This window comes from Chlorocebus sabaeus, chromosome 1 (assembly GCF_047675955.1).
Source record: "Chlorocebus sabaeus isolate Y175 chromosome 1, mChlSab1.0.hap1, whole genome shotgun sequence".
Taxonomy (NCBI): domain Eukaryota; kingdom Metazoa; phylum Chordata; class Mammalia; order Primates; family Cercopithecidae; genus Chlorocebus; species Chlorocebus sabaeus.
The window spans coordinates 72,847,212-72,863,518 of NC_132904.1; the positions used below are offsets into that span (position 1 = coordinate 72,847,212).

Below are 16,307 nucleotides of genomic sequence, written 5' to 3' on the forward strand. Positions count from 1 at the left end.
ACAATTTATATCAGGGCCCACACAGTAACTCAAAAACAAACAAACAAACAAACAAAAAAACACCTAGTTGGGTGAACCTTACATTTAATACTTTCTTGTTTTTTTCTATAACCCAATTAGTAAACCACATACAAAAGACTCATCCTGAATTGTGAAGCAGTTTATCAAAAAGTTTTTAAAGAGAATTTATACAAGAATGTTTTGACCCCACCAAAAATAATGTGCCTAAGCTTTAAACAAAATTCACATTTTATTTAGATTGAAATAAACTATACAAAATTGATTTTCTTCACCAAAAATAACAGCAATATTTTCCATATTTTTCTAGATAAACCACAACACTTATTTTTGTAGGTTTTCCAGGTTTTGCTTATAAATCAAGATGAGGCAGTAGATAAGAGTCATGGAAAAAGACAGAAAAAAAAACAGACAAATCAGTTGTCAGTATCCATGGCCTCTGATTCTGTCTCAACCATGAAACAGAAGTGTTCAACATATACCTGCTAAAAAGCTTAGGAAGATGTAGGCTCCAGAAAGGAATGTAAACAGCAACAATGAGATGTGGAACAACAGCAGGCCTTTCCATTCAAACTTTGTCATTTGTTCCTTTAAGTTCGAGAAAGACAAAATCTACACTGAAATCCTTGTTTGGTGAGCTCGCAAGCTTTTCTCCAGTAATTTCTTGTAACTGTTCAGTATAGATTTTTAGCACATTTAAAACTCGTATTAGTCAAAGATCAATTGTGGGCTTCACTATACCATTTTATAAAATGTATTCCTTCCTCCCACACCTCTTCAAAATATATTTCTTCAAAGAATTCATAACACCCAACAAGTAGAGATCCACAGTGATAATAAATGTTATGTCTAAAATGACTTAACTAAAACAATTCCAGAGTGCCGTCAACAGAGATCACACAGAAGGAAACATGGCACTTTCAATGTTCTCTTCTGGAAGGACAGGTAGGTCTTCAAAGCATGAGAGTTCAAAAACAGGGGCCATTTAAACAGGTAGATTACCAATGGCTAATGTATTCAATGGAGTCCTATAGGCAAAGATATTTAGTGATTAAGTGGCCTACATACACCTTACGGCTTTTCTTCCAAGTATCAAATATAAGAAAGCCTGTTTTTAAAAGTCCCTTAGGTATTTTCCACAGTTTCAGAATTATCTGTGGGAAGCTCTGACTTACTTGTATAGAGTTTAATATATGTGTCCACCATTAAATCCAGGTCGTGTTTTATATCAAAATTTATGTTAAGCAAAGCCAAGTTACTCGACCTTTGGTCTGTCAAAGTGTTCCTCAAATATGCTTTAAGACGCTTTCGTCCATTTTCATATCGCTCATTCTCAACCTTCATCACAGGAAGAATACACAGGACCTTCAGCAATGCATACACATTAGGAAAAAACTTGATGTCAGGCAGGTGGAGGGCTTCATAGATGGTGGATGGAAGCTCTATATCTTTCCCCCTGTGTTTCCATTTGATTCTCCAACAATGAAGCTCGGCTGAGAGCGTGTCAGGATTGGGTAAGTCACTTCTATACATGTCAGCATGGTGTTCCTCTGACGTATTGAATTTGAGTTGTCCCATGACTGAGGGTACCAGAGACAAGCATTTAAGAGCTTTGAGGTGCTGTTCTGAGAATATATCTTTAAGTTCCTGAATAATGTGCTCCACTGTTGGGACACTTAGGGTTTCTTTATAGTAACTCTCAGAGGTTAGCTGAGATTCCAAGTTACCCTGGTGAGCTCTGCGGAATTTCCCAGGGAGTTTCATTTGAATATCAAGTTTGGTTGCCAAATTTGTGGCTTCCTCAAACCAAAATTCATGATAAACTTCAATATTTTCCATCACTTCATTGAGTGAATGCAGTACTGCAGTCAAGCTACCAGCTGCAAAGAAGACATCAGAAGTTTGCCCCTGGAGATTTTTCCCAAAGGCTCTTGTAAAAGATAGGACATTTTTAAGAACAACAATAGTAACAATGAAATCAAAATCTGTTACTGCACTGCAGAGTACAAATGCTCGGCCAGCTATACAGTTATTCCATCTAACATTTGTGTCACTATTTATACCATCTAAACATAAAACAAGTGCTTGCAGGAGTTCCACTAAAATTTCAAAAGCATCATGCCTGCCTGTCCAGTGAGAATGGCAGATTTCCTTCAGTTCTTTACCCCTTTCTTTACTGTTCTGAAAAAGAACAGAAATTACGTTGTCAAGTTCTAAAAGCAGTTGTGGTGATCGATGGAAAAAAGAACAAACTTCCTCAATTGTTCCTAACGCAACAGATACTCCCATAACAGGTACTGATTTTGCCAACCACGTATTTAAGGCACAGGAAGAGCAGAGTGTGTAGATAGCCTGGGGATATTTCTCTAAAAGTCTAGAAGCAACAACTTTCATTTTGGAAGAAAATCCACTAGACACAATGTAAGCCTGGCCACGACAATACTCCATATTTAATCCCCACTTCTCAGTTATCATAGTGTGAAATTTCACAGCCAAAATTTCTGCATCAGCTTCATAAGGCAGGAAGCCTATAAATTCCTCTCTTAGGTTATGAGATTCATCAACAAACCTAACCAACACAGGTAGGTGCTCTTCCCCTGCTATGTCCACTACATCATCAGTGATAATGGAAAAGAAGTGTGAGTCTCTCACTTCCCTGAGAGTTTCTTCTCGAATACAGCTCTCACAGATCTCTAGCATCTGCCTCTGCTGTGTTTTCGAACAAAACAACGTGTTAACTGCTGTTGTCTCAAACCGCTTTCTCAGAACCTCTTCACCAGAATTTATCCTACACTCTAGCAGTGCCTGAAAGTTATCTGGAGTAAAGAGACCTTCTGGGATTTCATCAGCCTCATGTCCATCCAGAGGTATGTTTTGCTTTCCCATCAGAATCAATATTTCAAATAGAGATTTTAGGTATTCTTTGTTTTCCTTCTCTTCAAGGGTTAGAGGTAAAATGTCCTCATCTTGCCCTTCACCCTCTTCTTCACTGGGGTTCTGAGCATTGCTATTGTTGGTTTCTTTATGTTTTTGTTCCTGCTCAGAAGTTTCATCAACTGGAAAACAAAGAATTAATGTTACAAACAGGCTCAAGAAAAACCATACAAAACAAAAAATATTACACCTTTGGTTAAATATTTAAAATCCACAAACTCATTCATTCAATATTCATAGGGCATTTACTAGACTACAGACTAAGAAAGAGATTAAAATAAGACACTAAGATAAGATACATTCTAGTGGGAGAGACAGTATAAACAGATATATTTTAATCCTAGATGTAAATGCTGTTATAAGATAGGAATAATTTTTTTTTTTTTTTTTTTAAGAAGAAGAAGGGGGTCTCAATATGTTGCCCATGCTGGTCTTGAACTCCTGGCTTCAAGTGATCCTCCCACTTCAGCTCCAAAGTACAAGGATTAAAGGCGTGAGATACCACATCCAGCCTAATTTTTAAAACACAGTTAACAAGACATTCCACATATGTAATGAATGACAGTCCATGCCCTCAGAAAAACAAAGTGGGACAGAACTAATTACTAAACTACTGTGCTTAGTATTTTATATGCATCACATTACTCTCTCTTCAGGCAGGTGGTATCAACCCCACTTGACAAATGAGGACACTAAGAAAACTTCCCCAAGATCACAAATACAGTTAGAAGAATGGAAGTAAAGTTGAAATCCAAGTGTGTCTTGCTCCAAGGTCCATGCTGATGCTGTTTTTATCAAACCATTATGCCACACATTTATATGGGAGATATGGGACAACTGTACAAACCAGTATAATATAAAGGAGATTAATGTAATTCTTAGGGCTAGTATTAGAATATCACACAGCCTAATCTCTTCATAGGGGATAGGAAAACTGAGGCCCTACAGGCTAAATGCCCTGCCCATAGTCATACAGGTCACTGGTGTCTGCAGGAAAATAATCCAAATCTGAGGAGTCACAGTTAAAACCTAGTTCTTAGAACATAAGACTATGGCCGGGTGCGGTGGCTCACGCCTGTAATCCCAGCACTTTGGGAGGCTGAGGTGGATGGATCATGAGGTCAGGAGTTTGAGACCAGCCTGGCCAATATGGTGAAACCCTGTCTCTACTAAAAATACAAAAATTAGCTGGGTATGGTGGCATGTGCCTGTAGTTCCCGCTACTCGGGAGGCTAAGGCAGGAGAATCGTCTGAACCCGGGAGGCAGAGGTTGTAGTGAGCCGAGATCGTGCCACTGCACTCCAGCCTGGGCAACAGAGTGAGACTCCATCTCAAAAAGAAAAAAGACTGTGGAGGGCGGCAGGGAGAAACAAAAATTCAGAAGTTGCATTTAATGACAAGGATAAATAAGGGGGACATGAACAAGGAGGGCATTTCAGTTGGTGAGAATTATTCCAGCAAAAGCACTAAGGTAGAAGAGGGAAGCAGGCTGTCCAAGTACAAAGGGAAATCTAGTCTGACTGGAGCCTGTGTGAGCCATGCTTCAGAGCTTAATAAGGGTTCAGCAAAATGCAGGGAGCATCCTTCCCTCACCCCTCCTCAAACCAGATGACACTGCTATTCATCATACGTGACACAGCAGTGGTTCTATTCTAGGGAAGCTTCCCAAGCCAGAAAGCAAGAGGTTTTCCTGGACGCCTGCCTGTCTGGCTCCCTCCTTCTCTCCTCCATTGTTTCTCTACTTCCAATTAACTAGTACTAATTCTCTTGCTTTTATTTTTTTTTCAAAAATAAGTTCATTAAAGAGCAAAGAGTACAAAGTGAAAAGTCAAGTCCCTCTTCTTTTGGGCATCTTTCCTAGGTGTCATAGGTATACAAATTTCTTAAGTTCCCTGAATCTATTCTCTTTACTCTCTCTACCATTGCCTTAATTCAAGGCCTTTCAACTTTTATTTGGTCAGCTGACAGCCCAACTGGTCTCCCTGCCTCCAGTGTTACCTTTTGTAATCCAACAGAGTACTCTATGTACCATGGAAATCAGGTCCCTCTTATCACCTACTTACAAACCCCTAAGTGGTTTCCTATTGCTAACAGCCCACAAGTCTGCAAGTTCTGGCCTTTGGGGTCCTCTCCAGGCTCATTTTCTAACCATAATGGGTTACCACAAACTTTAACAACACTAAAATGAGTGTAGTTCCCCAAATCTACCACCCTGTTTCATGCACAGAACACCTTTCCCTCTCTTTGCCTAAGTCCATATCTCCTCATCTATGAAGAGGGAAATAACAGTACTTATCTCAAGGCTATTGTGAGAATAAAATGAATTAATACAAGTAAAGCACTTAGAACAATGAGTTGGCATCAGTAAGCACTCAATAAAATGCTATGTTAATAACAACAGCAATAGGAGGAAGAAATAGAGGCGGAGTAACTAATAACTGACAAGAAGAAAAACAGCTTCTAGCCCTTGTCCTTTGGTGACATAATTCGGGCATCAGCACCTACAGAAAGGCTGTTGTGACCACTACTCCCAGTGGCACTACGTGTCCCCACAGCATTTAGTCCTTAAACATTTACCAAGAATTCATTACGCACCACAACTGGGTGGAGAGAAAAGAGATTCAGTGCATGCCTCTACTGTTGCCCTGTCTTCCCTACAATGGAGCACTGTGTGCCTGCCACCCCTCTACCACACTGAGAGAGAAGGCGTCACCTCTGTGAGGCCTGCATATAGCATAGTGTGTGGCATAGCACCACTCAATAAAGACAAACTAAAATTAGACTTTATCCTCATAATTTCAAAACACAGGACAAAGTTGAGCACACTCTTACATCCATTCTCAAGGTAGGTTTTTGACACAGAACATATTTATTTGTCCTTACCAGGTCAAGGCCTTTTTAAAAGGCATTCAGAAGTTGAGTCATTAATACTATCACTTACTTTTTTTCTGTTTCAGTGTCCTGATTTCGTCTTCACTCTAAATGTCAAGAAAAAAAAACAAAAAAAAAAAACAAAAAACACAAATCATCTTTAAAAAACTGACCTCTAGTCTATCATCTTAGACTCACAAATACAAATGCCTAGTCTGAGTCAATTTAATTCTTTCAAGAGCATAAATTCTTTATATAGATAGTATACATTCTTCAAACAGACCGACAATGAGAAAACCAGAATAAGCTGTTAATGACTCCAAGGTTATAACAAAGTCCTAGGGAAAAAAGAATACATCATTTTACTTATTTTCTACCTAAATCACTGTAACTTTGGGTTATAAGTGTTTCCTGGCTAATGAAAGTCACAAAAATACACCATGGCACTTGGAGTTAAATTCAAGAGGACGCAAATCATCTTGCTTCCCAATTTAACCCTGGAGATGTCCCATAAGAAGGAGGTTGCTGAATCTCAGGACTCAACACAAAAGTGATGAGAAATCCCTGCGAAGGAGAAGGTGAAAGAGTACCAGCATGGAAGAGATACACAGAGCATACACAGAGCATAGTAGGCCAAGTGGCACCAATAGGGTTAGACAAAGGAAGAACTTTCCAGCTGCATCCTTTACTTTCCTTCCAACCCTCTACAATGCTTAAATCATGGGCCACTTTGTTGTTTTCCGTGGCAGAAAAGCAGCAATGCCAGTGACAGACAGCAGGATGCCTGCTGGGCAGCAATGGACATGGTGCTGATAACAAGAAACATCAGCAGGCAGGTCAACCTGGACATCCCCTCCTTACCCTATGGACTGCACGTTTATAAGGATGGCGGGTCAGGAAGAGTATGCCTGCTGTGAGATTATGTGAGGCTCTCTGAGGGACAGACTACAGGGAAATGATAGCTACAGGACAGCAAGTGATTGAGCTCCTCATCCTGATACATATTATACTTCATATCTATAGATTCAACCAACCATGCACTGAAAATGCTGGGGAAAAAATGGATGGTTGTATCTATCATGAAAATGTGCAGACTTTTTTCTCATTATTCCCCTATATAACGCAGCATAACTATTTACATAGCATTTACATTGTACTAGGTGTTACAAATAAATGTATTAAGCATCATAAATAATCTAGATATTACTTTAAAATGGATGGTTCTGCCGGGCACAGTGGCTCACGCCTGTAATCCTAGCATTTTGGGAGGCTGAGGCGGGAGGATCACCTGAGGTTGGGAGTTCGAGACCAGCCTGACCAACACGGAGAAACCTCGTCTCTACTAAAAATACAAAATGAGCCGGGCGTGGTGGCGCGTGCCTATAATCCCAGCTACTCGAGAAGCTGAGGCAGGAGAACTGCTTGAACCCGGGAGGCGGAGGTTGTGAGGAGCTGAGATTGCACCCTTGCGCTCCACCCTGGGCAACAAGAGCAAAACTCTTGTCTCAAAAAAAAAAAAGTTTGGTTGTGTCTATACTGAACACACAGACTTTTGTTCTTCTCATTATTCCCTAAACAATGTAATATAACAACTATTTAGATAGCACTACATTGTATTAGGTATTATAAATGATTTAAAGTACACAGGAGGATGTGTTTAAGTTATATGCAAATACGACACCACTTTATATAAGGGAATCAAACATCTGTGGATTTTGCTCTCTGACGGAAGGTCCTGGAATCAGTCCTCCATGGACACCAAGAAGAAAGCTGATATGGAGGACTGTAATGTAGGTGTCAGTATTCATCTAAGAGAAGTCCCAGGAAAATAGAAATAAACAAATAGAGGGGAAAATACATAACGAAAAATAAAAACTAAGGATTTCTCAGAATTTAAGATTAAGTCCTCAGCTGTAAGATGACAAATTAAGGTACATAAGAAAAAAACTCACATCTAGATATAGGTTAGCAAAATTTTAAATGTCAAATATAAAGAAAACTTTTAAAAAGCTTTGAGGGAGAAAAAGAAGATTACCTAAAAAGGAACAAGAATCAGGCTGGCACAGACCAGTAGCAATAATGGATGCAAAAAAATCAGAAAGAATCAACATCACATAGACTATATGTATCCTCTATGTATCTCTTAATAACATTTAAAATTTAAAATATCAAATCATTTTTTTAAATAATTCCACATCTGGAAACTAAGAAAAACAATCCTGCGTTAACAAAATAGAGAAATTACAAAATACCTACAGCCAGATATGACAGCACTATCTGTCTAAAGTTGTGGGGTATAGCTAAAATGGACCTAAGAGACACATTTACAGCTTTGAATACACATAAATATGAGCTAAACATTCAAGAAGCTAGAAAAAGAGTCAAAAAGTAAATCACCCTAATCAAGGAAAACCAATAAGAGTTCACAAGTACAACAATCACTGACAAAACTACTGGTTCTTTGAAAAGATTATTAAAGTTTCATAAACTTACAACATTACAAACATTAACAAAACACAAGAAGAAAGAGAAAACCAATAAAGATATCAGAATGGCAATCAAAACTTTCTCTCACCCACCCCAAGCCCTCTAATGGTTTTACCAAGTTCTACCTTACTTTCAAGAGCAGTTAACATCTACCTATACAAATTTTTCTAGGAGAAAAAAAAAGATATCCAACTTATTTTATGATGCTAATAGAACCTTGATATTGTAACTGGATAATGACAGTACATGAAAAGAAAGTTACGGGCCAAGATTCACAAATGTAAAATCCTAAATAAAATACTGACCAACTAAATCCAATGGTATATAAAAGTAAACAGACATATTGCAATCAACTAGAATTCATTACAGAAATGCAGATGGTTCACAGACGTTAGTACTCATTGCATTAAAGAATGAAAAAAAATGAACTTTTCTATTAAATACATGCAATGAAAGTATGTGATAAGTTAAATACAAAAACGGAATATAGGTCAGGTGTGGTGGCTCACTACTGTAATCCCAGCATTCTGGGAGGCTGCGGTAGGAGGACTGCTTGAGCCCAGGAGTTTGAGACGAAAGTGGGCAACATGGCATGATCGCATCTATAAAAAATAAAAAATACAAAAAAATAAGCCAGGCATGATGGCACACACCTGTGGTCCCAGCTATTTGGGAGGCTGAGGTAAGAGGATTGCTTCAGCCCAGAAGGCAGAGGCTGCAGTGAACAGTGTCTGCCCCACTGCACTCTGGCCTGGGTGACAGACTGAGACCCTGTCTTAAGAAAACAAACAAAAAACAAACAAGAAAACTCTGAGTATGGGAGTAGAAGGGAATTTTCTTAACTTGATAAAAACTATCTAACAATACCAAGAGCAAACATTATACTTAATGGGGCAAGGCAAGTATGACATTACTAGAATTGTTCAACGTAGTACCAGGGATCTTGACTAAACAAGACAGGCAACAGAAAAAATTAAAATAGTAAGAACTGAAAGTGACAAATTTCTCCTTATTTACAGATGATACAATCAGTAACAGAGGAAAAACTCAGAAGACTTATTAGGATTAATTTAAAAAGAAGTTCTTCAAAAGTGCTGAAAACAATTTCAACCAGAATATATCATCTATACCAGTAAGAACCGTAATGTATTTAAGAAGTGATCTAAGGAAGAATGTATACATTGTCATTTAAAGAACTGTAACGAAAGCCCTCAAAATTTTTCATTTTCTGTACTCCTAAAAGTATTCTAATATTCTTTTCAAAAAACTAGTATTTAGTTTTGTCAATGATTGCTGTTACTTGATTGGTATTTTATGGGATTTTTTTTCTATTCATGGATGGAACTAGTTAATACTTTACAACAGTTTATACTGTAATAGTAAACTAGTAATATTCGTTTACTAACATTAGTAATACTAAACTAGTAATAAATTTACAATTGCTAATATTGTAAAGATGCCAATTCAAAGCAATTATAATGAAAATCCCAAAATAATTTCTAGGAGAACTTGACAAAAGGACTTTCAAATTCAAAAGCCCAGGCACGGTGGCTCATGTCTATAATCCCAGCACTTTGGGAGACAGAGGCGGGCAGATCACTTGAGGTCAGGAGTTCGAGACCAGCCTAGCTGACATGGTAAAACCGTGTCTCCACCAAAAACACAAAATTAGTCAGGCATGGTGGTGAGCGCCTGTAGTCTCAGCTACTCTGGAGGCTGAGGCAGGAAGAATTGCTGGAAACCGGGAGGTGGAGGTTGCAGTTAGCCAAGATCATGACACTGCACTCCAGCCTGGGTGACAGAGTGAGACCCTGTCTAGGAAAAAAAAAAAAAAAATCATATGGAGGAATAAAGGTCCATAAATAGTTAAGAAAAAGAAGAGTTAAACAATCACCTTATTTGAAAGTTAGATATATCACAAAGCCATGGTAATAAAACAGTGCGGTATAGCTGCAAACAAATAATACAGTGAAATGGAACAGAACTCCCCAAAACAGCCTTATGTAAACCTGTTATATAACAGAGGTGGCATTTTACACCAGTAGAGGAAAGGAAGGATTAACAGACCATGTTGGGAAAACAGTTTCTCTACAAGGAGAAAAAGTTATTATAGATCCCTACTGTATGTGTATGTCATACAAACTCCAAATGGATAAACTATCTAAATATGGTAAGCACAGAATAAGGAAAATTAGATAAATGCTATCTTTAAAAAGCACACAGAAGGTGAACTGATAGGACATATATTAAATACACTAGCATGGACACCAACTGGCAGGGTAAGGAATGGTAATGGTAATAGTGGGTGAAGAAGGAAAAATAATAAAGCAAAATAAGGGCCTTGCTAGTGGCAGTGATGACAGAAAGTCATGGACTAAGGAGTTACTATACTTCTGTTCACCTAAGGTCAACAAAATACAGATAGGTGTCAATCCTCAGAACTGAAGGATATCTAAGGAATATAAGAATATGTGTAAATTATGCCATAAATAGAGATTTCGATGTTTTTTTTCTAAACTCTGTCCATATTTAATAGTGACAGAAGCCTTATCTTTAAAACATTCCATGTCTCCACTTTTATACTTTCCCTTTCTTTATTCCTTTGTGCTGAACTCTGGAAACACCTCAGCTCTATTTTCCTTACTACAAAAGAAAAGGTAGCTTTCTCCTTCTTCCCCAGAAGGGAATGAGCTAGTGGCCTATAATTAACAGCACACTCTGGACCAACTCAACAGTATCAACTGGCTAAATTTGAGGGAGATTTTCCAATTTAAATACTAAAACTCATCATCTCACATCCAGGCTACTATTTACCATAACATTTATTTCCCATTACATTACTTCTGAAATAGAGAGTAACTTGGATTAATTTAACATAAATGCATCCATATTTGATTTCATAGTATTATGGGGGAAGGTAGGAAAGCTGAAAGAACATAGACATACCAGTTCTTTTATTCGTTTTCTGTGTCTACTATGTGGGTTGTTCAAATGACTGGTAAGATCAAATATTGTTGGTATTGCATTATCTCGAAGAACTGTCCTATAAGGACTCTGAAAAAGAAAAATGTGTTAATTCAGAGATGATCCTTATAAATATATTACATATCAATAAAATTCTATGTTAATGACCTCCACAATATTCCTTCAACTCCAGCTCTAAAGTATAGAGGCTTATAGAACTTGATGTCAGTTCAGGTCAGTCTACTATTTCCAACTGTACCTGCATTTGCCCTTCTGGCAATCTTATTATAAATTAAGAAACTGAATTGAAGGTAGGCATAAAACATAAAATGTGCTTGCATTTTGTGTATCTGTTTCTAATTCAGCATCCCAGCTACTTTATCTTCCTGTCCTTCCAAGAGCCCACCAAATCTACAGGAGGTACAAGTCTCCCAAAATAATCTGCACTCTTGTATGTTCCATAATAACGCATCCCTATTTTATCTAATGTTCCACTTTTGCTAATATTACTGAGAAGTATCAAGGTACAGTGAAAATATTGGACTGGGACCCAGGAGACCTAGGAACTAGTCCAAACTCTACCAGTGAGTGACTCACTAAGACACCTTGGCTAAATTACTTTCCCTTTTTGGGCCCCAGTTTCTTCTTCTGAATAAAATTCTGGTATGGAACTATTTCAACATTTCCCAAAATGAAATTATTCACATACTTAACGATCATAATGCTTGCCATTTCAGTTATATTACCATCTGTATTTTTACACAATCTACTCACACTGTCTTAAGTAATAAAAACTGTAGGCAGAATGATCTGATGTTTTTATCTTACGTTTTTAAAAATTTTATGTTTTTAACACATACTACAAAACTTCTAAAATAAAAATTGATTCATGTGCCACATGAAACCAACTCTCACACCACAAGTGATACTGATATACATAATCACATTTTTGCAAATGCTAATCTAGGTATTTCTATATTTCTTTCAACTCCTAATGTATCTTATGAAAGAATGATCATACTTTACCCTACTTCCTGTTAATTTCATCCAACTTGGCTAGAAGCTGGATATATACTTAGATGGTAACAGCCCTACTGCCAGCCCTGAGGAGGCTGGGTAAGAGACAAGAAGCTTATTAAGAGGGAGAGTAATAAATAACTGTTATTACACTCCTCTCAGACAGTCCAAAGAAATAGTGCCTTTAATTTCTTCCTCAATTTGCAATGATAAAGATAAAACATACTTCATTTAAACAAGCTTTCTTGGAAGCAGTGATTATTTCAAAATATCTAAGCATGTTCAAAGAACATGCCAAACAAAAATAACAACTTCTAAATTTGTTCACCCAAGGAAGGGAGGTCGGGAAGACATGAAGGGAAAGCATGTATCTAAATGGAACACACTATCTTGGGTTGTACCCAAAGAGTTGTTAAACACATTTGGGATGAATTTCTATTCAGAGTCAATCTTTTCTAGTTCAATTCCATGCCATAACAGAAAGCACAGAGATGATTCTCTGACTTCCTAGTAACCCTCAACTTCTAGTTCTGGGCTCGTGATCCTGAATCTACCAGGGAGGCTGAATGAGGAATTGGTTAGGGACATAATCACTGAAGGGGGTACAAGTTATTATACTCAAAGCTCCCCCATCTTTCACACTGAGCAAATGTCCCCAAAATAAGCAAATACAAATACACAATCAACTTTTGATATCTTACCAATTATTAAATAAGGAGGGGAGGAAAAAAACATTTTAACAAATTTTTAAAAGTCAAATCAAATTGATTTTCTATTTGCAAATAAAGCAAAGACATTATAGATCAGAAAACAGAATATGTGAAAGAAAAAAATGACATTTTATAAATATTTATTTTGGCCAAGAATGTTGGCTCACACCTGTAATTCCAACACTTTGGGAGGCCATGGCCTGATAGACGGCTTGACCCCAGGAGTTCAAGACCAGCTTAGGTAATATGGCGAAACTCCATCTCTACAAAAAATACAAAAATTAGCCAGGTATGGTGGCATATGCCTGTAGTCCCAGCTACTTGGGAGGCTGAACGGGAAGGATTGCTCAAGCCTGGGAGGTCGAGGCTGTAGTGAGCCATGATTGCATCACTGCACCCCAGCTTAGGCAACAGAGCGAGACTCTGTCTCAAAAAATAATAATAAAAATAAGAAAAAGATAAATATTTACAAGGACACATGCCAAAAAAGACAATATTCAATTACTGCTTATGATATCAAGTATCGCAGTATCAAGATTTAATTTTTAACTGCTGAATTAAGGTTTGAGCATAAAACAATAATCTTACTCCAGCATCAAAATAATAAAATATTTGGCTCAGGCCAAATTCAGTAGTCATGAATGTTTACTGATGAGATTTTTTTTTTTTTTTTTTGTCTGTTTGTTTAAAGACAGGGTCTCACCATCATGTTGCCCAGGCTGGCTCTGAACTCCTAGGCTCAAGCAATCCTTCAGCCTTAGACTCCTGAGTAGCTGGGACTACAGACACGTGCCACTGTGCCTTGCCACTGATGAGATCTTCAATGTCAAACTAATAAAGCCAAAACTCTTAAACATTTAGACATGGATATCAGAAAATCCAGGGGTTTTTGTTTGCTTGTTCGTTTTTGAAACACAGTCTCACTCTGTCACCAAGACTGAAGTACAGTGGCACAATCTTGGCTCACTGCAACCTCAGACTCCTAGGTTCAAGCGATTCTTCTATTTCAGCCTCCTGAGCAGCTGTGATTACAGGCGTGCACCACCATGCCCAGCAAATTTTTCTTTTTTTTTTGTATTTTCAGTAGAAAAGGGGTTTCCCCCATTGGCCAGGCTGGTCTCGAACTCCTGACAGCAATTGATCCGCCCACCTCAGCCTCCCAAAGTGCTGGGATTACAGGCATGAGCTACCATACCCAGCCCAGAAATCCAGTTTTTAATAACATCTCCTAGATGTATAGAAAGAACATTTTCTCACATTCGGATTCATTTATTCAGGATTGAAGAATCATTTAGAAATTAAAAAAGCAAACCTGGCTCATCTTTCTGTTCTATTCTCTAAAGAATGTAAGAATGAACTATGCTTTAAATTTCTCACAATCTGGTTAGAATTATCTAATTAAGAGACCATATTTATTACTAAAATAAAAATGCAAAAATGCATACGGCAAATGTATTTAAAATAATTTGGGATATTTTTACTTAATGTCAAGAACATAAAAGTAGTTTGCCTTTTAAACATATGAAACCTTTTATTTTGGTTGATCATTATTACCCTCTTAACAAATTAAGGCAAAAATATTCCTCAAATATTTGTGATTAAACTGTTGAACCGGAATTGGCTCACCTCCCAATGACTTCACAAGTATCTGCTTCAATTAATTTTGACAAATAAAATAACCCAATCATTCTTTAGTTTTCTGATGCCTCTGCAAAATGTATCTGAAAAAAATATCAAAATAAATTGCTGCATAACAACATATAGTGTACCTTCGAATCAAGTTTATGTCTATCCCAATATCTGAGGTGTTACATTAGTTACACTGAAACAATTCTGCTTCATTTCAATCAAATTTGCCTTATTTGTGCCTTTTATAAATCACAGCAAGAGAATCACAGAGGGTTAAAAATCTTAGAACTCAGGAATTACCTCGTCTAATCTCCTTATTAGGAACTGGGGCCCAGAGAGGGGAAGTGACTTGGCCAAGCTCACACAATTAACTGGTCTTGATATGAAATTACATACTATTGATGGAAATGTTTTTCCACATTACCTGGATAATTTGTTTACTATTACATCTAGCACATAAAAATTAAGAGTTGGTTCTAATAGTACATGAAAACAAAAACATGAAAACAAGAGCTCCATTCCAAGATGAAAATTTTACTCATAAAAAAGCTCTAAACAGCTCCAAATAAAAACACCAACTTTACCTTAAATAAGTATATACTTTTATAATCATCTAAAATTTTTCTGAAAACTAAATAATAATTAAAAGTGGTTACCTCGGCCGGGTGTGATGGCTCATACATGTAATCCCAGCACTTTGGGAGGCCGAGGTGGGCGGGTCACTTGAGGTCAGGAGTTTGAGACTAGCCTGGCCAACATGGTGAAACCCCATCTCTACTAAAAATACAAAAATTAGCTGGGCGTGGTGGCACGTGCCTGTAATCCCAGCTACTTGAGAGGCTGAGGAGAGAAAATCGCTTGAGCCCAGGAGGTGGGGGAGGTGGCAGAGGTTGCAGTGAGCTGAGATAGCACCGCTGCACTCCAGCCTGGGTGACAAAGCGAGACTGTCTTAAAAAAAAAAAAAAAAAAAAAAAAAAAGGAGTTACCTCGGGTGAATAGAAATGGGGCATCAGAAACAGAGGAGTTTTTCTTTCTTTCTTTTTTTCTTTTTTCATCATTTTGGGTTTTTTTCCAGACAAGCTCTCACTCTGTTACCCAGAGTGGAGTGTAGTGGCATGAACACAACTCACTGAAGCCCTGACTTCCTACGCTCAAGTGATCCTCCCATCTCAGCTTCCCAAGTAGCTGGGACTACAGGCATACGTCACCACACCTGGCTAGTTTTTTTGGTATTTTCTGTAGATATGGTGTCTGGCCATGTTGCCCAGGCTGGTCTCAAAACTCTTGAGCTCAAGTGGTCTTCCTGCCTCAGCCTTCCAAAGTGCTGGGATTATAGGCGACTGGCAAAATCAGATTTTAAGAACAAAACAGATACTATTCAGCTCCAAATCTGTCTTCATCTTAAAGTGGCAGGATATAGGAATACTTTCCAACGTTGGCAAATACTTACATTTCCAACCAGACAGAGTGAGAGAGAGAGAAATCAAGACAAACAGAGAGACACCAAGCTCTTCTATTACTCACAGTTCTACAGATCATAGAGGTCTCAAAATGTTTGGCACATAATCGATAATGTTTATTTAGCTGATCAGGTGTTTTATCTTCTAAGTCTGCTCTCCTACAGTTCTCCACCCACTTCTGGCATCTATAAATAAAACCAAAACACAATTATGAAAA

The 16,307-nt window shown here is 37.8% G+C and overlaps 1 protein-coding gene across 1 annotated transcript in view; it reads right to left on the reverse strand.

Moving 5' to 3' along the window:
• Window positions 1-231: 231 nt before the first annotated feature.
• The window catches only part of THAP12 (THAP domain containing 12), a 32,031-nt gene continuing 15,955 nt past the window's right edge, over window positions 232-16,307 (reverse strand). The window contains exons 2-5 of the mRNA XM_008020198.3: window positions 16,155-16,275; window positions 11,257-11,364; window positions 5,894-5,930; window positions 232-3,074 (exon numbers count right to left, since the gene is read on the reverse strand). Of these exons, the coding sequence (XP_008018389.1) occupies window positions 1,144-3,074; window positions 5,894-5,930; window positions 11,257-11,364; window positions 16,155-16,275 (2,197 nt within the window). The 3' untranslated portion in view covers window positions 232-1,143. The remainder of the gene's footprint in view (window positions 3,075-5,893; window positions 5,931-11,256; window positions 11,365-16,154; window positions 16,276-16,307) is intronic.